The sequence below is a fragment of the Camelus dromedarius genome, chromosome 17 (assembly GCF_036321535.1).
Source record: "Camelus dromedarius isolate mCamDro1 chromosome 17, mCamDro1.pat, whole genome shotgun sequence".
Taxonomy (NCBI): domain Eukaryota; kingdom Metazoa; phylum Chordata; class Mammalia; order Artiodactyla; family Camelidae; genus Camelus; species Camelus dromedarius.
The window spans coordinates 33,840,135-33,865,437 of record NC_087452.1 but is presented as its reverse complement, the minus strand read 5'-3'; the positions used below and the strand labels follow the sequence as shown (position 1 = coordinate 33,865,437).

Here is a 25,303-nt window from a genome sequence, read left to right as displayed (position 1 = left end):
GTCTTCAGAGCCATAAAGAGAAAAGGGGTCAGCATAGCTAACGGTGAAGCTAAATACCCTCAGCACTAAATCTTGCTCTTATCTCTGCACCCTGTGGTCAGTTTTCAGTTCAGCTGCAACAGCGATCACTTTAAAGGGTAGGTGAGATCACATCGGTCCTTTGTTTAAACCTTCCCTATCTCACTCATGAGGAAAGGAGAGGTACAAACCGTTAACCACACAGCTCTGCAACCTTCACTCCCACTCCCTCTGCTACAGCTACACTGGACTCCTTCCTTCCTCTTCCTGCCTCTGACTTTGTACCTGCTGTTCCCCCTGCCTGGGCAGTTCTTTTGTTGGGTATCTGTATTGACCTCCCTCACCTACCTTAGGTCTCTGCTCAGAAGTCACCTTTTCAGTGAGGTTGCTGACCATCCTATGCTCTAAAAGAGCATACTGTCTTAGCCCATTCCATACCTAGCCCTATGAATGATATTTATACCATTTCTTGCAACTGGATTTAAAGTTGTTTTTGTTCTTCTGCCTCCCTGTATCTAGAATATAAAGTCCATAAGTAGGCCCTCAATAATTATTTGCTTGAATATATGAAATTAATACTCCAGTAGTTCCCCCACCCCCTGGAATTGAGAATACGTAAAATGAAAATGAATTCCCTCTGACTTGTCTTCACCTTTCATGAATAATTTTGAAACTTAATTTTTTACTTTTTAATTCAGTGATGGCAATCCACCCTTCCACCCTCAAAGTAATCTGATCACATCAGGCACATTACTTCACATGGATTTACAATGGGGTATTTTAACAGCCTTTGGGAATTCCATAAGGCTAGAGAAAAGGAATCCTTATCTAGATCAGGGATCAGCAAGTTAATCTTGCCTAGAGTCTATAAGTAAAGTTTTATTAGAAGAGAGCCAAGCTCATTCATTTATATATTTTTTATGACTACTTTAGTGCTACAGAAGCAGAGTTGAGTAGTTGTGGCAAAGTTCAGTAGATGCAGCAGAGAACACATGACCAACAAAGCCTAAAATATTTAATATTTAGCCTTTTACAGAAGTGTGCTGACCCCAGGTCACAACTAGAGTCTAGACTCTAGACCAATTGCCAGTGTGACAGCAGAGGTTCCAAAAAGTAAACTATCATCACAGGGTTGGCCAGCAACAGGGCTGAAACTTGCACACCAACATTCTGATTGCTGATGAAACTTGTTATGCTACACCTAGACTCAGCCGTGGTATAACACCCAACCAGGTAAAACAATCTGGCATTAGGCTGACATTAGCTTTTCATTTTCTTGATACAGACTTCTGAGCTCCCATGAACACATTTCACTCGGGCAAACTACTGGTGGAATTATTCCCCTTTCCTAGCCAAGATAAGAGAATTTTTAAAGGCCTTTGGCAAAACCAAGTTAGCTTAGTCAGCTTCGGAAAGGGGCCCCACCTACCTATCACAGTCTTGTAATGACCATCAGTGAAGGCACAGCATTCTCCAACATCAGACCCTATTATCTCCAGTTGTGTTTGTACTTCAGAGAGGGAGATTAATCTCTCTTTGCCTCTTTACTTTCTACCTCTGCTCTCCTCCCTAGGACCTGCCCTCTGGGGGAGGAGAGAGCAAGAAACAAGTCATAATAAACAGACAGAGGTTAAAAGCTGAAGACTTCCTTCAAGATTAGGAGACACATTTCCCCTCTCCCGTCCTCCAGGAGACACATTTTTAAAAGAAAAGTGAGACTGATAAATAGTTTTTTTTGCCCTAAAGGTATTTTTGTCCCTATAGGATTATACCTTGGATGATTAGACAAACAAAGGGCACAAAGTCCTGCTCATTTCTATAGGATTTAGGTAAAGTCCATGATGTGTGTGTGTGTGTCTGAGGGGAAGGTGTCACATGACACTGTTTTCCCTGTGGCCTAAAGCTCTGCCCCCGACTACAAGGCCTTCCAACAGGCCCCTAAAGGAAGCCAGACTAATTTGAAAACCCAAACTAAAACACAACTGTTAAAAACAAACCAAAGTAAAGCAATAGCAGAGAGCACCCACTTTGTCTCAGTTCTGGGAGACACCACACAGGGGGTTCAATCTCAACTTGGCTCTTGGGCCACATGACCTTGAGCAAGTGGTTCAAAGTCTCAGAGCACCCCCTAGTACTGTCCCTGAATTGAGTACAAGCATGGAATAGAAAGGGTTGCTCTAACCCTATCTCCCCAGCAACAGCCCAGGCCACCAGCAGTCCCTTAATGACTGTTTGTGTTAATAATGACAATACCCTTGGCCCACCTGCTGCCCTGTAAAAACAGAGCAAACATCAGGCTGCAGCGCTACTCACCTAAACTATCAGGGCTGTCAATGGAGAAACACATCAGTATAACATCGGTATCTGGGTAGGAGAGGGGCCTCAAGCGATCATAATCTTCCTGCCCAGCTGTGTCCCACAAAGCCAACTCTACCTGTGATAGGAAAAATAAACACGAGAGTGCAAGTTAATCCTATTACTTACTTTCAGAATAAGTAACACCTACCATAGTACCTTCAAATGAAAAACTGTCCAAAATAGTAAAATAAAGGAGTGTTCAATTTTGTTAGAATCAAGCCTGAAGGTAGAAAGGGTATTTAAATTGTTTTAGATTGAAATTTCTAAAAACTGCAATTTTTATAAACATCAGGCAAGTAAAGTTATAGAGAGGAAAGAGAGTCAGAGAGACAGAAAAACGAGGCCAGGTCTACAGAAAACCTTGGAAGCACTAACACAAAGGTTAAAGTAATCCACAAGAAAGGAGAAAAACTATCTGAAAATGCTCAGAATTTACATAGATGGCCATCACTAATGACTAAAGGAGATGAATGGAAATAATTTCATTATGCTGTCCAGTTCAGTCCCGTTTGCCAAATGTTTTGGTGCTTTCAAATGCTGTTGGTTACTTTATAGACCCCCGATGTGAACCATAAAATGGTTTAAACCACTTCACAAATGAAAGTGGCTCAAAGATTAGGCAGATTACTCATGCTCAGAGAACTATTAAGACAACCTATAATGAGGAACCCTAGAATTCTAAGCAGCTGGCCTAATGTGCTTTCCACACACGGTCCTACAAAACGAAGCTAAGTAATACTGGAACAGAAAAGGGTAGTAGGTAAAGAACGAACATGAGAAGGAAGAAAGGAGATGGTATTATGGAAGCCAATAAATTAGCACTATGAGACATGTGACTGAATGCCCAAGAGGACTGTGTGTGTTGGAGAAGAGCCCCTTGTTCTAGTTTTCTTTTCAGCTGACCCATTTGCAGTGAGAATTTCATTCCTCTTCAAAAGATGTACAGGAATCTGGGTAAAATATTATTTTGATAACAAAAGGGAGCAGAACAGGGAAAAAATATATATTCTAATTCCAGAAAAGCATTGCCCCACTTTTTCCAATGGGCTTTCAGGGCAGACATGGGGACCACTGTTCTCAACACCAGTGACAGATAATTGAAGCAACTGTAGCAGCCTGTTTCTGTTAAAGTAAAAAAAAAAAAAAAAAAAAAAGTGAGGATGCTGTTTAAATGTCACACTGCTGGTGGTGTAGATCAGTATGACCCTCTGAGAAACATAGATCGATAAGGATCTGTTGACCTAGTATCTCATACTTCAGCACTTAATGAAATACTATGACAGGAAAAAAAGTCCATGCATATAAAGAGGTTCATTTTAGTTATTATCCATTTGGCAACAAACTAAATTTCAAATATAAAGATGGAAAGAACACATATTCTAAAGCTTCCCTACATGAAACGTGAAATGAATGTGGATAAAGTCTAGATGATAACAGTTAAAAATGAACAAAACTGAGCTAAAAGGCAGGAGGAGAATGGATTTCTCATTCTAACATTTTTGTTATTGTTATATTATGTACTGAAAAGACAAAAAGGCCTAATTTTCTCTAGGCTCTATGAGTAGCCTAACATGCAAAATAGTACCAGTTGTTATGGAAAGTATACTCACCTGCTTTCCATCCACTTCAATATCTGCCACATAGTTCTCAAATACCGTAGGTACATACACCTCCGGGAACTGGTCCTTGCTAAAGACAATGAGCAAGCAAGTCTTGCCACAGGCTCCATCACCAACTATCACCAATTTCTTCCGGATAGCAGCCATTGCTGAAACATAAGACAAAAGTGTTGTCTAGAATGTACAAGAAGCCACAATAGCTTCAGGCTATGACACACTTTTCTGATCATGGGGGACACCAAAACACAAAATGCTAGTACACCTTTCCACTTAGCACCAAAAAGTCATACCAAAACCCTATAACTAACATTACACTTAATGGTGAAAAGATTGAAAACTTTCCCTCAGGATCAGAAACAAGTCAAGGATGTCTACTCTTGCCATTTCTATCCAACATAATACTGGAGGTTCTAGCAATTAGGAAAGAAAATGAAATAAAGGCATCCAGATTAGGAAAGAAGTAAAATTATCTTAATGTGCAGATGACATGATCTTATGTATGGGAAATCCTAAAGAACTCACTAAAAAAAATTAGAACTAATAAATCCAACCAGGTTGCAGGATACAAGATGAACATACAAAAATCAATTGTATTTCTATACCCCAGCGGTGAACAAACTGAAAATAAAATTAAGAAAACAATTTATTACAACAGCATCAAAAATAATAGGAATACGTTTTTAAAATGAAGTCAAAACATACTCTGAAAACAAAACAAAAAAACCACTGTTGAGAGAAATTAAAGACCTAAATAAATGGAAAGATGTTCATGTTTATGGGTTTAAAGACAACACTGTGAAATGGCAATATCCTCCAAATTAACCTACAGATTCAACACAATCCCTATCAAGACCCTGGCTAGTTTCTTTTCAGAAACTGACAATGAATGGATCAGAAAATGCATGTGGAAATTCAACGGACCAAAAATGGCCAAAACAATCTTGAAAAAGAAGAGCAAACCTGCAGGACTCATACTTCCTGATTTCAAAACTTACTACAAAGCTACAGTAATCAGGACAGTGTTGCGCTGCCATAAAGACAGACATATAGACTAATGGAGTAGAACTGAGAGTCCAGAAGTAAATAAGCCCTCACATTTAGGGTCAAGCAAATTTCAACAAGGATGCCAAGACAATCCAACAGAAGAAAAACAGTCTTTTCAACAAATGGAGCTGAAACAACTGAATAGTTACATTCTAAAGGAGTTAGAACCATACCTCAGATCATTTAGAAAAATTAACTCAAAACGGATTATAGACCCAAATCTAAGAGCTTCTTACCTTAAGATAGTTTTTAGTTTTTAAAAAATGCAGTAAAATATACACAATATTTATCATTTTAACAGTTTAAATGAACAGTTTAGTAGCATTACATATATTCAAGATTCTTGTATAACCATCACAACCATCCTTTTCCAGAACTTATTTTCACTTTTCAAAAATGAAATTCTAGCATTGGTGGTTCAGTGGTAGAATTCTTGCCTGCCAAAAATGAAATTCTATATTCATTAACAGTAACACCCTTTACCCACCCCCGTCAACCACCATTCTACTTTCTGCCTCTGAATTTTTCTACTCCAACTACCTCATGTACGTCGAATCATATAGTATTTGTGATTTTGTGACTGGCTTATTTCACTCAGCATAAAGCCTTCAAGGTTTCTTCACTTAGCAGCATGTGTTTCCTTTTAAGACTGAACAATATTCCACTGTAATGTACATACTGCATCTTGTTTATCCATTCATTGGATAGACAGTTGGGTTACTTCCACCTTTTGGCTGTTGTGAATAATATATTTATCCAGTATACTGTGAATAGTACATTCACAAATATATCTATCACCAGAAAAGAAAAAAGATAAATTAAACTTTATAAAAATTCTAAAAACGTTTGTGGTTCAAGAGATAGCATCAAGGAGGGGAAGGTATAGCTCAGTGGTAGAGTGGTCGCTATGCATGCACAAGGTCCTAGGTTCAATCCCCAGTATTTCCCTGTTAAACAAATAAATAAACCTAATTACCCCCACCACTAAAATTTTTTTTAATTAAAAAAAAGAGAGATAGCATCAAGGAAATGAAAAGACAACCCACAGAATAGAAGCAAATGTTTGCAAGTAACCTATCTGATAAGGGACTTGTATCGAGAATATGTAAGGAACTCTTACAACTGAACAAAAAAAAGCAGCCTAGATAGGTAGTTTGGCTCAGGCTCTCTTGTGAGGTTGCAATCGATGTAAATTTGGACCACAAATATATTAAAAATTCCTACAACTCAATAACAAGACAAATAATCCGATTTAAAAATGGGCAAAGGATATGACTGAATCTGATCCAGCAATTCTACTCATATACATCCAAGAGAAATGGAAACATATGTCCACACAAAATCTTGTACATGAATGTTCACAGCAGCATTATTCATCATCGTCAAAAAGAAACAAACCAAATGTCTAACAACTGATGAATGGATAAAATATGGTTTAGCTACACAATGGAATATTATTCAGCAATAAAGTGTGGGGAGTAGTTCCAATACATGCTACAACATGAACCTTGAAAACATTACAATTTGGGAAAGAAGCTAGCCACAAAAACCCATATTGTGATTCCATTTACATGAAATGTCTAGATAAGGCAAATGCAGAGACATAAAGTATACTGGTGATTGCTGGGGGAAAGGAGTTGGGGGGAGGGAGGAACACGGAATGACTACTAATAGAACAGTGGGGCTTCTTTATTGGGTGATGAAATTTTTACAAAATGATGGTTGCACAAGTCTATGAATATTCTATACACCACTGAATTGTACACTTTAAATGTGTGAATTGTAAAGTATGTGGATATTTAGTAAAGCTGTTACAAAAAACAAAAAAAACAAACTCTCCATTTGGCATATAGACAAGTGGTCAACTCCATTTCCTACCATTACCTCTTAGAACAGCTCTCCAATTTTAACTTGTGCACTTTGTTGCCCAGCTACAAGATTACATTTCTTAGTTTCCCTTACATTAGGTATGGCCATGCACAAAATTTCAGACCCCGAGATGTAGTCAGTGTATTTTGTGGGACTTTCAGGAAGTCTTCCTTAATGTTGAACCCACATGCCCTTCATCCTCTTCCTCCTTCTTGCTGCTTAAACCTGGAGTCAGGGCTGTTTTCTAAACAGTAATCCTAGAATGTCAGGATGAGTGCCACAGTCTGAAGTTGGAGGAATAAAAGGTGGAAGGAGCCTAAATCCCAGATGATCTTGATGAACCACCCACCACCTCGGCCCCAGGCTCCCTACTTCCACACTTCTTTTATGTGAATGAAAAATAACTGTCTTGGTTAAGGTAGTATTTTTCAGGTCTCTGTTACCTACAGCAAACTAATCCTTAATGATACATACTGACAAAATCATATTATCTAAACGGAACATTTCTCAAACTGGAGTAGTGAGACAGTCCATTGGGGTACATGAAGGAAACATTAGAAACTTTTTTTTTTAGTCTAGAAAATGTAAGTTAGCTTTAAATTTTAATACACATAAACTCATAAGCATAGGGTCCTATAATGGGAATGGCTGATGCTGCCATCACTTACTTGGGAGTTTTCAGAACATCTGTGATATAATGCAGTGAATTATGTACTAAGAATATACACAAAAGTTTTAACCAAATCCACAATATGATCTAGTAATTTTAAAAGTTTTTTATTTTTTGCAAAAAAAAGCAAATTGAGGATTGAGGATAATACTAATAATTGGAAGCACAACAATAAGCATATATATATAAAGGGGATATGTGTTCAATCCAATTCTTTAAACAATAAGACCATGCAATCAAAACAGTACTATATTGAGAAAAGCCATTTAAACTATATAGCTCAAGCACTTTGGCCACCCATTCCACTCCTCTATCCCTCCCTCCATTTTTGCTTTGGATTCCTAATAAATATGGGACCTACTTCAAGGCCCTGTACTTATTTCACTTGTGTTTTGCCTTCCCAGACAGTAAATTACCTCAAAACAAAGGACATATCTTAAATTCTTCACAGCCTTATACAGTTCAATACTTTACTGGACAAGCAGTTGGTATTTAGTAAATCCAAAAACAAAACAAAAAAATTTTAATGTGAAAGGAGAGATACATTGCCTCATCTTCAGTCTCCTAGGAAATAATACAGGGCATAGACACTATGAATTTCTTTAATAGAAGTCCTTCCCCTATGTTCAGTCTGACCATTAACATCTTGATAGGATTCATAAACCATTTTCTACTTTTTATCACGCTCTCAAATTCATCTCAAGGTTTTATGTACTTTACACATCTCCTCAGGCCTAACTTCGTATTGGCTTATATCCCAAGTCAGGCAACAAGGACCTTACAGGATACAAACAAAATGCATCAGGGAGTCCCTGGTTCAAAAAAAAGGCTGCCATCTTTGAATAGCATCCTTCCTAGAAGGTACTCAATTCTTAAAGAAATAATTCCTTGGGAGAGGGTATAGCTCAGTGATAGAGTCTGTGTTAGCATGCATGAGGTCCTGGATTCAATCCCTAGTACCTCCATTAAAAATAAATAAATAACTAAACCTAATTACCCCCCCATCCTTTCTCATTATAAAAAAAAAAGAGAAAAAGGAAATAATCACTCTAAATCTAATGTTGCTAAGAACATACAAAATGAAAATGCCAGGGAGCAACCAAAAAGGCTCTAGAAAATTTTTCTTGGGGAACATTTTGCCCAGGAAAAGTGGAAAACCACTCAGTCTCTATTGATGACAAAGAAATTACAAGTGGTTATGGGACCAAATGAAAATGAAAGCCTACAATTACACGCTGATTTGTGGGATGCTAGGAGTCTGGCAATTCAACCTGTGTGGCTGACAAGTACAAAGTACAAACATCAGAAAATGAAACTTGCTATTTTTTCCTGAAATGACGCAGGAAATTTTACTCTAGTATCGTTTCTTTCCACTTTGTTATAATCCAGTATATTTTCAAGTACATGGCTTGCCAGCTTGAGAAGGAAACCAAGCTGAGTACTCTCTGCAGTCTTTCTGCCAGAGGTAGCATTTTCTAGGCTCAATTCAGCCTCAGATGATTCTCAAGAGCTTTGAGTAGTGGTTTATTTTTCCATATTTAAGTAACCTGTAATACTATGCAAGGACTGTATATTTCTTTTAAAAGTTCTTATTTTCTTTCCTCAGTTCAAAATCTTTAATGTAAGTTACTGTGTCACCCTCAATCAAGTCAAAAGGAGCTCTCTCATGGTGGTAAAAGGGCACAGAAAATATCCAGTCCAAGTTATGTTCTCTGCCATCACAAGACCAGCCTTTCCCAAATCACACAGACAAAAATGTGTTCTGGCTGTGGACCAAACATCAGCAAATTCTATTAAGTGGTTACAGCTAACGAAACAAAGACAACCAATGTTGCAATGTATTTCGCATCCATACGCAAACAGAAATGGGTACCCAAGAAAAGCAACTGACAGGTTACATGCAGTGTCCCATGTAATCCCATACTTTGTATTCAAAGGACACAAGAGTAGAGAGTTCAGTGACTCTCAGGAGCCCATAACCACAGCCCTCCAGTGCAGCACCCCTTTCAGAGGAGATGTAGGGATCTATGTAGGCATCTCTTACTGGGTCTGGCATTACAAGACACACTCAATGAACAGCAGTTACTCCTTCCTAGGGTCTCTTCTCTCCTGCCCAGGCCTAACCTTAGGTCCTCTAGGCCCTTTCAGTGCACACAGTATTGCCATATCTGTGGTATTCCACACCCACCCCCCATCTCTCCCTCTCTACTAGCTCCCTTCTTTCAGTCTACAATAAAGTGCAGGGTGCCCTATTTTAAAACAAGAAATCTTTCCATATCCATGTTTTCCTCTACTTACATTCCTCTCTCTGGTCTGTTTCAAAGAAAAGGTATACATTTCTGCTTGCTTCATATCCATTCACTTGCTTAAATCTGCATTCTGCCGAAACTTTTACTGAAGCTTTCTCAAAAGTCACCAATGACTTACCTTCACAAAATCCAGTCCTCATTCTCCTTGACATTTTTTTACCACCTTTCCTCCCAATCCTTGGCCCTCCCTCACATGATATGCAGATGTACTGATCTCTTAAGTCTTCTGTTTCCTTAGCTTCAGCTTCCACACCTAACCATTCCCTTCAAGACTGTTTTTTACCTCACTCTCCTAATACTCTACCTATCTCTGGGGATTCCAGTTCTTCAAATATCACTTTTATGCACGTGATTCTCAACTCTCTATCTCTGACCCAGTCCCTGTTCTCAAACTCCTGACACACCTAAACTCTGTACTCTGCTTGCACATCAAATTCAACATCTCCAAGACATCATCCAAGCTTCTGCCAAATCTTCTCTCCCTAGTTTCATCAATCTTGGTGATGAAAACAAAATTATACTCCTAACACACTCATTGTTTCATAGTCAGTATTTCAGTTCAAGTCCTCAGTATTCCCTACCTGGAAAAAAGAAAGAATCCAACTAACTGGTTGGCTTCCTCACTTTCCTTCTATCCTGCCTGCTGCAATCAAATCCTCCATTCCTATGCCTGGGCTTCAGTCCATCATGCCTTTGCTCAAAGGCCTTTATAAGATCCTCAATGCCAAAATCAGGTCAAGACACATCAGTTTTATCTCTATGGTCCTCTAAAATTCTAAGAGTAACCTATTTTTTCTTCCTACCTTCTCTTCATTCTTTATCACACATCTAGGTCCATTAACTGGCCTTGTAAAATTTCTCCATCTGTGTTGAAAGCAATGCTTTTTTCAAAAAAATATATTTTTATTGAAGTATACACAATGTACCAATTTCTGGTTTACAGCACAATGCTTCAGTCATACAGGAATATACATATATTCTTTTTCACTATAAATTACTGAAGATATTGAATATAGTTCCCTGTGCTATACAGTATAAGTCTGTTTATAAAGCAATGCTTTCTTTGATAAATGTTTCCTTTTCCCCAGAAAAGAGTAACTCACCTGTCATCTCAACTATCACCTTCTGTTCCAAAGTCTATTTTCTGGTCCTGTATCTTCCACTTCCAGAAATAAGATGTTACCTCCAAGTGGGGCTTCGGACCAGTCTTGGTTCTTATACCAGGCATCCTAATCTAGGTGAGATGTGGCAGTTTCTTTCTTTGTGCTTGACTCATATCCATTCCTGGGTTTAAGTTCCTTTAGGTCAGAGACTGCACTTCTGGCTTGGCCTATCCCACTTAGAGCTGTATTCCCAGCTGCCTTAATGTGGCAAGGATATGTTGAGTGGGATCCACACACAGAGGAATAAAAGCCTAAAGAAGGGGACTGGTTCCCCAAAATACTGATTTTTAAACCCTATAAAGACTCAAAAAACTGAAATTCCAATCAAACTTCCACAGGCCAAGCATTAAAATATTGAAAAAGACTTCAGTGTGGAATACTAACTGGCCCCAGACATGCCCTATGCTCAGCAGAGAATTTCAATGGCATTCCTTTGAAAAGCTAGACTACCAGAGTAAATCAACCTGAAGCTACTTCTATCTGACTTACTGGGGATGTTTCTGGAGACTCAACATTCCAGCTTCCCATTTAGGCCTGATATACCATATATAATATTTGCTATCTGCCTTTCAAAAGCCTTCAGTTTTAAGTACATGCTTCCTATCATCACTGTGTTGCAGTTGGATCCTTCATGTCTAAAAACATCCCTGGAAAATACCGTCAGAAAGCCAGGCAGCACCACAACAAAGATGCCTGCTCTTAATTTTTACTGTTCACAGGGTGACAGTGTATCAAATATATTGGGCCCAGCCTTGCCCCGATTTTCAAGACCAAGAACATTCCCAGGATGGGAACATATGCAGTATCAGTGACTGGTGCAACATCTCAAAACCAGCCACAACAATGACAAATTAAGGTGGCCTGGACTTGGAGCCTGCATTGCCTCTTTTGTCTTGCTCTGTTGTCAATTACTATTCTGTAGGCAACTTGGAAGCCCCACTGTCCTCCTGGTACAGTCTCATTGACAAAGTTACTGAAGACCACACCAAAAAAGTCAGGAAGGACCTTCCAACTGTATCTAGAATGCTTGATACTTGATACTTTAAGCTATACTTGATACACAGCAATAGAATAAACCCAACAGGCCACGTGGGTGGCTGTCTGTGGCTGGCATTCAATGATCTAGTGGTTAAAGCATAAAATACAATAAAAAAAATTACTAAGTGTTATTTAAAAGTTTCTATTAGAAAGCAGGAACTTTTATTTTATTTGTTCAAAGACTGAAAACTTATCAAAGATTGGGACTCAGGACAGTACTGGCCCTGCTGAGGAGTAGTGCTGGGAATGAATGGCAAGAGGTCACCCTCCAGGAAACCACCACCTTCCTTCCACAAGAGGAAGTAAGGGCTGTCTGGACATAAACATCCTCTCCTGAAAGCACTGAGAACAGAGAATACGAACATCTTTTCTGTGATGTTCAAATCCTAGCTGACATGGTTATACTCAGAGCAATGCCCCTTTTCAGGGGAACTCTTCTGCTGGCACTGATGATGAAGCACTTTCCAAGGCATGTACCTTCACTGGCCCCATCAGAGGGTTGGGTGCTTGGAGGACAACCACTGTCATGTCTGAGAGGGATGCCTACCACTAATACAGGCTAATTGTAGCTCCTGACTCCATTTCTGCCTCACCCTACAACGTGACATACAACTTTTTTAAAAAACACACTATGCTAGTCATTCTTCTGGTTCTCTCTTTAATGATACAAATGGTGTCAGGAGTTTCAAAATATGCTATACTACAACAGATCTTAACAAACTCTGTGGACCTTCATGAGCCACCATGATACCTTACCTACACTGGTTTATCACAATGCACTTCCTGATGTACATTTGATAGGAACTGATTTGATCCTGAACTTGCAGAGGCAGGTATACTTATTCAATTTACCAATGAGGAAAGAAGCTTACAATTACTAGATTTTACTGAATATAAGGGCAGTATGTTATTAAAATATACTTATTTTCAAACTGAAAAAGTGTTCTAGCAAAAGGTACATACTTTTAAAAACTTATGTTTTTAAAGACGTGGCTGAAATGTAATGTGTGCAACTGGGAGAGACAACAAAGGATTTACTCATTGCCAAAGAGGCCTACAAATCAAACTCCATTAGCCTCGATTTCTGTCAGTAAACAGATAAACTAGGCCAGGTCTACAAAGCAAACATGCCATGGGAACCCTGTGCCCACTAACACTCAATGAAAGGCATGTGACATCCAACTGGTCAGGGGGCGAGAGGGATGGGGGGGAACATGGCACATGTGAAAAGAAGCTACTCTAGTGTGTGTTATATAGTGTGAATATATAAGTATTCTATAAAGTGTGTATACACACATATAAAAGCTTTCTTAAAAAATACTTTTATTGAAATCAATTCACATATCATGTAATTTACCCATTTAAACACTCTGGCTTCTCTTCAGATCAACTAAATCTTTTGCCTTTTACCCATTTAAAGTATACAATTCTGAGGATCTAATGCATAGCATATAATGATTATTAGTTTAATGATACTATATTATATATTTGAAAGTTGCTAAAGGTGTAAATCTTAAACGTTCTCACCACGAAAAAGAAACCGTAATTATGTGACATGATGTATGTGTTAGCTAATGCTTTGGTGGTAATTGTTTTGCAATATAAGTGTATCAACACAACACTTGGTACACCTTAAACTTAGACAGTGCTTCATATCAATTATATCTCAATAAAGCTGGGGGAAAAGGTATACAATTCAATGGCTTTTGGTATATTAGATTATTTTTAGATGCAATAATAATATGTAACAGAATTTTCCATTTTAACCAATTTTAAGTGTATAATTGTGATAGTATGTTTATAGTAAGAAATATATATATATATATATATATTTAGTCTTCATCCCAGTTCCTGGCACACAGCTCCCTCCTAAAACCCTAGTAATTTCCTAAGTGATATGAGCAATGGGAGAGTTATTTGTTTTAATATTTGGTCTTTTGTCCTCAAATAGCTCCAGAGTGATCTAGGTGAAGAATATCCAGTTATTCATAATAAGCTCTTTTCAACCATACCTGAGTTTAAGTTAATAAGGTGACTTTTGGAGAATCACTAAGGATGGAGACTGGTTGCCAGCGGAACCAACCATGTGATTAGGAGGTTGGAACGTTCAGTCCACCCCTCACCCCCAAATAGGAAAGAGGAGCTGGAGGTTGGATTAATTACCACTGGCCAGTGAGGCAATCAAGCATATCTGCATGAGACCCTCCTCCCCCCAACCAAAGCCCAAAAGGGCAGGGTTCAGAGAGCTTCCAGGTTGGTGGACACATGGAAGTGCTGTAAGAGTGACACACCCAAAGAGGGCAATGGAAGCTCTTCATCCCTTCCCAAACACCTTGCCCTATGCATCTGACTGTTCCTTTTATAGGAAAGAGTAATCTAATAAGTAAAATATTTTCCTGAGTTCTGTGAGCCACTCTAGCAAGTTAATCGAACTTCAGGAGATGGCTGTGGGAACCTGGGATTTATAAAGCAATAAAAGCAGAGCTCTTTTGGATCTTAGATTCAAAATTAAAAATTGACTTGATTCAGATATAAAATTTGAAACTTTATTTAACCCAAACTCCGCTTGCTTTGATAACCAGGCCAAATTTCTTTCAAACGAAATTATTCACCTAACAAAACACTGTTAATATATCTTTAATCTCAAAACATTAGAGACCCAAGTCTAACTAACCAGCTTCACCTCCATGTGTCTTATAGAGTTTATCTACAGCGCTCTAAACAGGTGAAACCTATACTTTGCCCAGGTTAAGTTATCTGAAGAATCTACCTGTAAAGAGAAAAAACTGCAACTCAAACCACTTCCATCTACACAGGCCAAGAACTACTCAAGAGTACTAGGAGACTAATTTGGCAACAACTGTTGATTATTAGTAGCCTTTAAGCAGAAAAATGGCTTTCTGCTTAAAATTCATTTTAGGACACAATCTATATGAATTTTCCTAAAATAAACTAGCTTAAGATCTTACTTATAAAGGACATCTAGCCCAGGATCCAAGATACCAACTTTTGGGGGGAAAAATTCCATAGGCAGTCACAAAAGTACCAGCAAAATAATCAGCTTACTCAAACCACAAGCTAGAATTTTTCAAGCTTCTGGTGAGAGCCCAGATACAGTAGCAGCTGATCCAAAGTGAAGACCAGTACTACCTCTGGCAGATGCATTCTACTCAAGCTCAAGCAGTAAGCCAAAGAACTCTGATCTCAAAACAGTTCTGGAAATGAAGAGCTTTAGTTTGTGGCACAAGTTCCATAGCTAGTCTCAAAGTTATGGTCTCCCAACTCTTGTCTGTCCCAATATTATTAATGGTGGAGGTCATGTTCCAAAATGATTACTTCCAGTCATTATGAGATGATCTGTAAGCTTTTGAGTGCTGCCCCCAATTCTTATATTGCTCTGCTAAAACTTTATTTAACCTAGGTTTATCCCAACAATTTAGGCTATTCCAGAGTTCTTCTGCTTTACCAAATTGTCTATCTAAGATCATTTCCTTATGATGACACAAATGGAGTAATGCTGAACCCTAAGTATAAACCACTACCTTATTCCTAATCCTGAAAGTTTTAGAACAATGAAGCAAGAACCCATTTGCAGAAGGGAAAAGTTGCTTTCCTAGATGAAAGCAAACAACCAGCCAGCACCTTTTCTGGCCTTTCTTTATTTAGTGCTCCTTTCTACCCCAAATCAATTCTTATAAAACAAATTTCAATTCCTTGAGCCATGCTCTCAGCTAGGTGTGAGGAAAACCAATAGACTGTAGTAATAACATACAAAGTATAAATGATAGGCTCAACTCTTTCAGCTGCATCTGTATTTTATAAGAGCCTATAAAACCCAAACAAACACCTAGTAGATGATTATATCATGAAAGACAAACCTTCCTGGACTATTGCTCAATCAATCTCAACTTAAACTGTGTACATGCAAAAAAAAAAAAAAAAAAAAAAAAAAAAAAAGGTGGGATGGGGGTAGGGACACACACACACACACACACACACACACACACACACACAGGCTGAATTCTCAAAAGGTCTTAAGATGTCAGAAGGAAGCAATAAAGAAAACCATGATATAAAGCACAAGGAAAGAAGTGTTAAGAGGACTAATTAATACACCAGGAGATAATTTTTGGGGTATACAAAAAATTTGCGTATAATGAATTTCACAAAGTGAGCACATTTATGAAACCACCACCGAGATCAAGAAACAACACAACCAGAAAGAAAGAAAGAAAGAAAGGAAGAAAGAAAGAAAGAAAGAAACAAACAACACAACACAACACAACACAACACAACACAACCAGTATCCCAGAAAGTCCATTTGTGTCCCCTTCCTTCTAAGTCATTCCTAGACTAGTCTGATTTCTTTCACTGTGGATTGTTTTGCCTGGGTTTAAATTTCTTTGCTGGATTTTAAATTTTGTTTGGGGTTACTTTATTTTAACAATCTTTCAGAGATTCATCCAGGTTGCTTCAAATAGCATTTTGTTTACTTTCATTGCTGTGCAGTACTCTGCTCTTGACTGATTATTTCTGCCTTTAGGAATATTGCTATGACAAATCAGGCACATGTGTTTGGTATACTTATTTACTAAACATTTCTGTGGTTTTATACTTAAGAGAATGTTTTGCTTTAGTACATACTATTAAACGGTTTTGCTAAGTAGTTGTACACTCCCACCAGTGGTAAATGCGAGTTCCAGTTGCTTTCCATTCAACAGTACTTCTTAAAATTTAGTCAAGTTGTTGGATGTGTAGTGATATCTCATTGTGGCTTTAATCTGCATGTCTCTGATGACTAATAGAGTTGAACACATTTCCCTGTATTTATTGGCCATTTTAGAAAGCTGCTTTTATGAAAAAGGATTACTTCAGACCAAGACATTCAATCCAAGTGGGGAAATAAGATACTTATGAAACATACAAAGATGCAGATTGCGATTTTATAAAAGAAAGAAGCCAAAAGAGTTAACAGTTGTAGGTCAGACTATCAATGACTAAGAAGTAGATAAAATGATTTCAGAGAAACTATTAAGACTCACTAAAAAATATTCTGGGGTACCTGTAGGTGGGTGCTTCATTTTACTCCTACAATAAAGCTACACATACACTAAATCAGAGGTTCTCAAAGCTTAGCATGCATCAGAATCACTTGGAGGGAGGGCTTGTTTAAATTCAGACTAATGGGACACACCACCAGAGGTTCTGATTCAGTAGTTCTGTGGAAGGGGCTGAGAATCTCCATTTCTATCAAATTCTCTGGTGATGCTAATACCACTAGTCTGAGGACCACTTTGAGAACCACTGAGGTATCCAAGATATTCACCTCAAAAGGATATTTTCATTAATTGAAAACTAATGACTAAAGGATTAAAAATATAAGAAAGTCAGCCAATCATTAGTGCATTACAATATTTGCTTTGGTTCAGTTAGCAGTTATTTGTAATTCCCAATCCAATTTAACTTAGGAAGACTCTAGAATGTTATACACTAAATTCTAGGCACCAAACAGCTCCAGAGAGCCTTCCTTCAGGAAGCTATTCAGACAAATGAGAGTCAACATCATGCTTACACAAACATGAGGAAATCACCAAGACTGCTGGGTGAAATGGAGAGAACTGAATGTTAATGCATTGTTGTGGTTTACCTACCCAAGTGCAGGAAGTAGCCACTCTTAACAGCTGAGAGATGTCTGAAGGACAGACCACTCCCACACTGTGCAAGGCTAGCAGGAGTGCAAACAGGCTGTAGTCACCACAGGGAATCATTAGACTTGTAAAAAGAGCTGGCCACCACTGATCAGTCTTACTGGAGCAGAGCTTCCTGAAACTCAGAAAGCCACAACCCCTGCTTGACATCATCCGTCCCTCAATAAGAGTAAACAGACTTAAGACACACTAGAATCAAACTAATGACTTCACAGCAACTCAAGTATATTTGCCATTTGGCAGCTCTATTCCTCTGGCGTGTAAATGACAATCAAAGAATGTGTGCAAAAAGTCATAAAAGGCTAGAAAACTGGGGAAGATGTGAAACATGATTTTTACAACCACAGGACTTTTGATCAAATATACCAAAAACTCAGTTAAGGAGAAATGATTCAGAGTAATCAATCACCTTAAGTTATATATTAACTGAATCTTTCAAGATGTCACCAAGATTTGCCTGGATAGGCAAGAGAGAAAAGGACACTAATAAAAGCTGCAGGATTGCTTTCTGACGTTTGGGGTAGAGAGAGGAGAGTGAGAGTGGAGTGTTTAGGGATATGGACTCTGGATCAGATTGTTGTTAGTTCAGTGCCTTGTTCTGTCCCTTACTGGTTAGCTATGTGACCTTGGACAAGTCAGCATATTTGTGCTTCAATCTCTTTTATCTGTAAAATGAGAATATTAGGCTCTATCTCATAGCGCAGTTGTGAGAATTAAATGTGTTCATACAAAACAAAAAGTTTATATTGGCATTATTTGTTTGCTGTTTCTGGCAATTTCTCTTTTATTTTCTACAAAGTGGTAGGAGTCAAGGCTCCTACACCTTTAACTAAATGCTTGTGATTCTAGGCACATAAATAAGGAGAAAAAGGAAGCTGGGGAGAAAGGGCTGCAAAAAGATGATCTAAATAAATGGAAAGACATCTGTGTTCATGGATTGGAAGACTTAATATTGTAAAGGTGGCAATACTTCTCAAATTAATCTACAGATTCAATGCATTCCTTATCAAAATCCTAGCTTGCACTTTTGCCAGAAATTGACAAGTTGCTCCTAAAATTCATATGGAAATCCAAGGCACTCAGAATAGCCAAAACAATCTTGAAACAACACAGCTGGAGGACTGAATCTCCTGATTTCAAAACTTAACTACAAATGAACGATAATCAAGACACTAAGGTATTGGCATAAAGATAACCTACAGATTAATGGAATAAAATTGAGAATCCAGATGTAAGCCCTCACATTTAGGATCAATTGGTTTTCAACAATATTACCAAGACTATTCAATGGGGGAAAGAATAGTCTTCAACAAATTCTAATCGGAGGTGTAGTAAGCTCTAGGAATCTATCCCTTTGCTGAAATAACAAATGAGCTGGCAGAAACTATCTGAAGCAACAATTTTGGAACTCTTAGAGTCTAACAGAACCCTTGCAATGCCTGGGGGGAGCTTGGGAGCTTGATGACAAGTCCAGTAAATTACAGTGAATTTCAGCTTTGTGGTAGCTGCCATCAATGCCATCCCCTAGGTGGGAGGAGGGTAGCAGTAGGGGCCATGGCCAGGCTCCCGGTGGGAGCCAGAATGGGTAATAAGGACCACATCCTCAAAAAGGTAGGGTTGTATGTTTTGATAACTGATCACTGGTGCCAGCATAGAGGCCAATGTTTCCAACTGACACAAGCCAAAGTGGCTTCCCAGTAGAAGGGGATTTAAAGAGACAATACAGTTGACTCTTGAACAACATGAATTTGAGCTGTGTGGGTCCATTTACACGTGAATTTTTTTCAATATACACTATAGTACAACACAATCTGCAGTTGGTTAAATCTATGGATGCAGAACCACTGACATGGGGGGCCAACTATAAAGTGATACACAGATTTTTCAACTGTATTGGGGGGGGTGGCGCCTCTTAACCCCCTGCATTTTCAAGGGTCAACTGTACTTGTTTTTTACTTTTTCCATGCCCTTTTGGGCAGACATTCAAGGAAATCTGTCAGGTCAGCAAGCCAACAGAACATAAACTTGAATGATCACACACAACAAGGAACACACTTTGCAAAAATAGTTTTGTTAAAGTCATAGACAGCTCCAGCCCTCAACAAGCAAAACCCAGCAATCCCTGAGGTGGTAAAGAATCTGATTTCTATAATTACCACAACATAATACTCAGAAAATCCAGTTCTCAATTAAAAAATTACAAAACATACACATTAAATCACCTTAAATGTTTAACGAGCTAAAGGAAAGCATGAACAAAGAACTAAAGAAAATCAGGAAAATTATGTCTGAATAAAAATGATGGTATCTATAAAGATGGAGAAATTATTTTAAAAAGGAGTCAGAGGTCCTGGCGCTGATGGTATCTATAAAGGTGGAGAAATTATTTTAAAAAGGAGTCAGAGGTCCTGGCGCTGAAAAGTACAATAACTAAAATGAAAACCTCACCAGAAGAGTTCAACAGCTTATATGAACAGGCTCAGTGAACTTGAAGACAAGATAACTGAAATTATCCAAAGAGCATGAAGAAAAAAAAAAATGAATAAAGCCTGAGGAATCTGTGAGACACTCATGCATACCAACATCAGCATCACAGGACTCTTAGAAGGGAAAGACAGAGAAAGGAATAGAAAAAAATATTTGAAGAGGGAGGAGGATATAGCTCAAGTGGTAGAGCGCATGTTCAGCACACACAAGGTCCTGGGCATACACAACCCCCAATACCTCCTCTAAAAATAAATAAGGAAACCTAATTACCCTCTACCAAAAAAAAAAAAAATAAAAGGAAGAGAGGGAGGGAGGGAGGGAAGGAAGGAGTGAAGGAAGGAAGGAAGAAAGAAAGGAAAGAAAGAAAGGAAAAGAAAAGAAAAAAGGGAAGGGGAGGGGAGGGGAGGGAAGAGAAAAGAAAAGAAAAAAGAAAAGAGAAAAGAAAAGAAAAGAAAAGAAAAGAAAAGGAAAAGAAAAGAAAAGAAAAGAAAAGAAAAGAAAAGAAAAGAAAAGAAAAGAAAAGAAATATTTGAAGACTAATAACCAAAAACATCCCAGGTCTGATGAAAGATGTAAATACAGTTGGCTCTCCTTATCTGCAGACGTGAAAATTGTGCATATGCAGGGCCGACTGTACTTTGCCATTTTATATAAGGGACTTGAGCATCTGCAGGTGTGAGGCAGGGGAATAATAACAATGAATATAGAGTTTCAGATTTACAAGATGAAAAGAGCTATGGGAATAGATGGTGGTGATGGCTGCACAACAGTGTGAGTGCATTTAATACACCTAACCTGTACACTTAAAAATGGCTAAGATGGCAAATTTTATGTGCATTTTAACTAAAAAAAAAGTTATTAGTAGGCCCAAGTCTTCACAATGATTTAGAAGACAGAAGCAAATAAGTTTTACAAGAGAAAAGGAGGCTTTCCTTTGCTGGCTGGTGCCTGTATTTTATCTATAGTGGCCACAGGCTGGCTGCCAGAGGCAATCAGCCTGATAGCTCATGTCAGGATTTAGTTCATACCTTATCTGAAATAATAGTTGGTCTGAAATATTAAGCATGTAACAAAGAAATATAGATAGAACATAAGTTAGACTGGAAAAACATACGGTGTAATCCTAGGTCCAGGATTCTAAGGAAAAATTACAAATTTTAATGGTGGCACTAGAGAAGCCAAATAAAACTCTTCCAGGAATAAATAAAAGGAGTCACGGTTATTAATATGAAAGAAGGGATAATCAAAGGGAAAATGCAGAATCAAAGTAAAAAATCTGCTTAATGAAGAGTGGTGAAAAAGTAACCGAACAGTTCCTCAAAGAGTCTAAAGTGACAAGTGTAGCTAGCAAGTTGTTGTAAACACCATCATGATCTGGGATTTTAATTATAGTTTATCTGAAACAAAGTCAAGTAGAAAGTTGCTTAAACTAAGGCACCGCAGGATTCATGAGCCATTTCAATGACAATATATCAAGCACCTACTATATGTTTATATACCAACCATTAATAACTACCTAGCTGCCTACAAAGTTGGCTTTACCAAGTAATTAAGCTAATGTAACAAACAAGAACTTCACCTAGAATTAGACAAAAAAGATGGAGGAACAGAAAAATCACCTCAAGGATCAAAGTTCAGAAATTTAAGCCTGGATCACAAGGCTACCCATAGGCAGACACCTTCTGGATTTTAAGGACTACAGTGCAAAAGCAATGTTTCCCAACAATCTTCTCTGAAATTAAAGGTCATCTCCAAGTGCCCAGGTAAAGGGTCCAATTCACTCTAGATTTGTTCCATTAACATCTGCACAATACAATTTAGTAAAAAAGATAAAAGCATATCACACTTTTCTTCTGCTCAGGAAGCCTTCCCACCTCTTGTCTATCTAGCAAATATTTACCTTTCAAGATGGCAAAGTTACTTCTTTCCTAATCTCTTCTTGCATTTCATTTTCCCTCCCCACACAATCTCCTTTAAAAAAATCCTCATACCTACTTTAAACAAGACTTCCTCCAGTGGGGGTTACAGCTCAATGGTAGAGCGCATGCTTGGCATGCACGAGGTCCTGGGTTCACTCCCCAGAGCCTCTGCTAAGTAGAGGGGGAGACTCCTACCAACTGACAGCTAATTTAGGGCAGGGATGGTTTTATTCATCTTTATGTCACCAATGCCAAGCATGTAGTGCCACACACCAGTAGGCTCTCCACATGTGTTTGCTGAATGAACAAAACCTACAATGTAATTTACACTGTAGGCTGTTACATAGAGAAATAAAATTTTGAATTCAATCCACCTTTCAAAGGAAGCACTTGTGAAGGTTCTCTTCAACACACTTAGCAGAACTTCTTTCATATCTAAATTATTCATAAGCTGGGGGGTGGGAGGGTGGGGGTGGGTATAGCTCAGTGGTAGCATGCATGCTAGGCATGCATGAGGTCCTGAGTTCAATCTCCAGTAACTCCATTAAAAAAAAATTAAAAAAAATAAAATAAAACAAAACAACAAATTATTCACAAGCAAGAAGGAAGCCAAAGACTTCAATAAGTCATTAACTGGAAAATAAAAATAATGAAAAAATGTATTCAGGGAAGCAGAGCATTGCCTGAAGAATGGACACAAGAGATAGAAATGTTTGGGTTGCATTTACTTCCAAAGGTGGTACTGTTACAGTCTCAATGTCCAACATGGCAGTCACTAGTCACATGTGACTATTTTAATTTTTTTAGTAGTTTAATTAATTCAAATATAAAAATTCACTTCTTTGGTCACACTGGCCACATTCCAAATGCTCATCAGCCACATATGACTACTATATTGGACAGGCAGATATATAATATGTCCATCATCACAGAGAGTCTACAAGACAGGACTATTCTAAACAATTCTCCCAAGGCTATCTGGCAGACACAGGATTCTTATATGATGCTCTGGTTTTTTGCACGCTACAAGGATCTGCCAAAGAAGACATACCCATAATTTCATGTTACAGATTTTTCTGGAAAATATTTGCAGCAAATATCAGGTCATTTTAAGGTCAATTCTGGGAGGTACTCCCATCCATCCCTCATGCTTCCTCCCTAGTCAGTCACTCTTCCAACCACCTGCTACTTCAAGTACAGTGGTGATCACCTCCTTGCCAGGTCCAGTGGCCTTGTCTCAATTCTTATTTCCCCTACCCTTGATAAATCTAATCCAAACCAATAGTTTATGGGTCATTCCCTATTCTAGGTACTAGGGAGCAGCCTTATATGAAACACATTCTTAGAGAAAACAACACAATGCAATTAAATGCTGTAAGAGAAGTTTACACTCTCTGGTTTGAATGGAGAGAAAAGCAAGCAATTCTGCTAGAGGGCTTCACAAGAAAGTAACATCTGACCTCGACCTTGAAGAATAAGGACTAGTCCCCTCCCGGAAGGAGTTGAGAAGAGTGGTGGTAGCTCAGGAATACTTTCTAATGTGAGGGAACAGCCTGAGCAAATTACCTTAAATTAAGAATTCAGAGAGGAGACAATGAAGCTGGAAAGATGACTGATGGTTAGACTGGAGGTTCTAAAATACCATGCACAGCAACCTGTATTTTATTCTGTAAACAACGGAAAGTCAATGGAAAGCTTCAGCTAAAGAAGGTGGTGCCATATTGTCCTAAAAACAGAATAAATGGACTAAAGAATCTTAGTGAGACTGCTGGGCAATGCTTAACTTAGTAAAGGGTCACCTATGAGGTTAGGGGTCATAAGTTCAAAGTGATACCAGTCAGCGTATTTTTTTCCTTCTCCAGCTACAATCAGTTATGGATAGGGTAGAGTAAGTGACTAGCTGGATTTAATCTAGGGCCAAGGTTTTGATAGATAAGACGAAAGGAGAAAGAGTTAAGAATATATACTGGGGGTGATTACAGTGATGAACCATGAATTCTAAATTGAATGAGGAGGAAAGTGAGAACTGTAGAAGACTGAGGGGCTTTGAAAAAGCAGTAAGTGGGGGAGGGTACAGTGGTAGACTGCATGCTCAGTACACACAAGGTCCTGGGTTCAATCCCCAGTACCTCTATCAATCAATCAATCAATCAATCTAATTACCTCCCCTCAAAAAGGTAGTAAGATCAATGGATTGTAAGCCCCAGTGAGACTGAAGAATTTCAGAGTATTAAAAGGTTTGAGCCATAAAAACAGCACACTGTTATTAATGAAGGGAGCAATTTCTTTGTAGGAATATTAGCAATATAGGGATTTAAACTGCATATATCGTTTGAACCAGCAAGTCCACTTACAAGAATTTACCTTACAAACATACACATGGATGCAAATATTTATGTTCACTTAACAAAATACAAACAAAAAAGAACGGTCATTTCAGCAATATTTATATTATTTTAACAACAAAAGATTAGAAAGAAACCTAGGTGTCCCTTTCAAGGACTGGTTAAGTATCCAAGATAGATTATTAAATTAAAAAATAAGGTGCTGAGTATTTACACTGTAATACCACTGCGTAATGGTGGAATGCACAAATACACAGAACAGGGTCTAGCAGAGGGGCACAGTTAACATTTACTGAAGAACAAAAAGCAAAAATAAATAAATGGGACCTAATTAAACTTATAAGCTTTTGCACAGCAAAGGAAACCATAAGCAAAACAAAACAGCCTATGGAATGGCAGAAAATATTTGCAAATGATGCAACTGACAAAGGCTTAATTTCCAGAATACATAAACAGCTCATACAACTTAATAACAAACAAAGAACCCAATCCAAAAACAGGCAGAAGACCTAAACAATAAATTCTCCAATGAAGACATACAAATGGCCAATAGGCACATGAAAAATGCTCAATATCGCTAATTATCAGAGACATGCAAATCAAAACTGTAATGAACTATCACCTCACACCAGTCAGGACAGCCATCATTCAAAAGTCCACAAACGATAAATGCTGGAGAGGGTATGAAGAAAAGGGAACCCTCCTACACTGTTGGTGGGAATGTAGTTTGGTGCAGCCGTTATGGAAAACAGTATG

At 38.2% G+C, this 25,303-nt stretch overlaps 1 protein-coding gene across 1 annotated transcript in view; it reads right to left on the bottom strand.

The window, feature by feature from the left end:
• Positions 1–25,303, bottom strand: part of RHOA (ras homolog family member A) — a 45,122-nt gene that overhangs the window by 3,347 nt on the left and 16,472 nt on the right. Inside the window, exons 3-4 of the mRNA XM_031470315.2 lie at positions 3,987–4,144; positions 2,332–2,452 (exon numbers count right to left, since the gene is read on the bottom strand). Of these exons, the coding sequence (XP_031326175.1) occupies positions 2,332–2,452; positions 3,987–4,142 (277 nt within the window). The 5' untranslated portion in view covers positions 4,143–4,144. The remainder of the gene's footprint in view (positions 1–2,331; positions 2,453–3,986; positions 4,145–25,303) is intronic.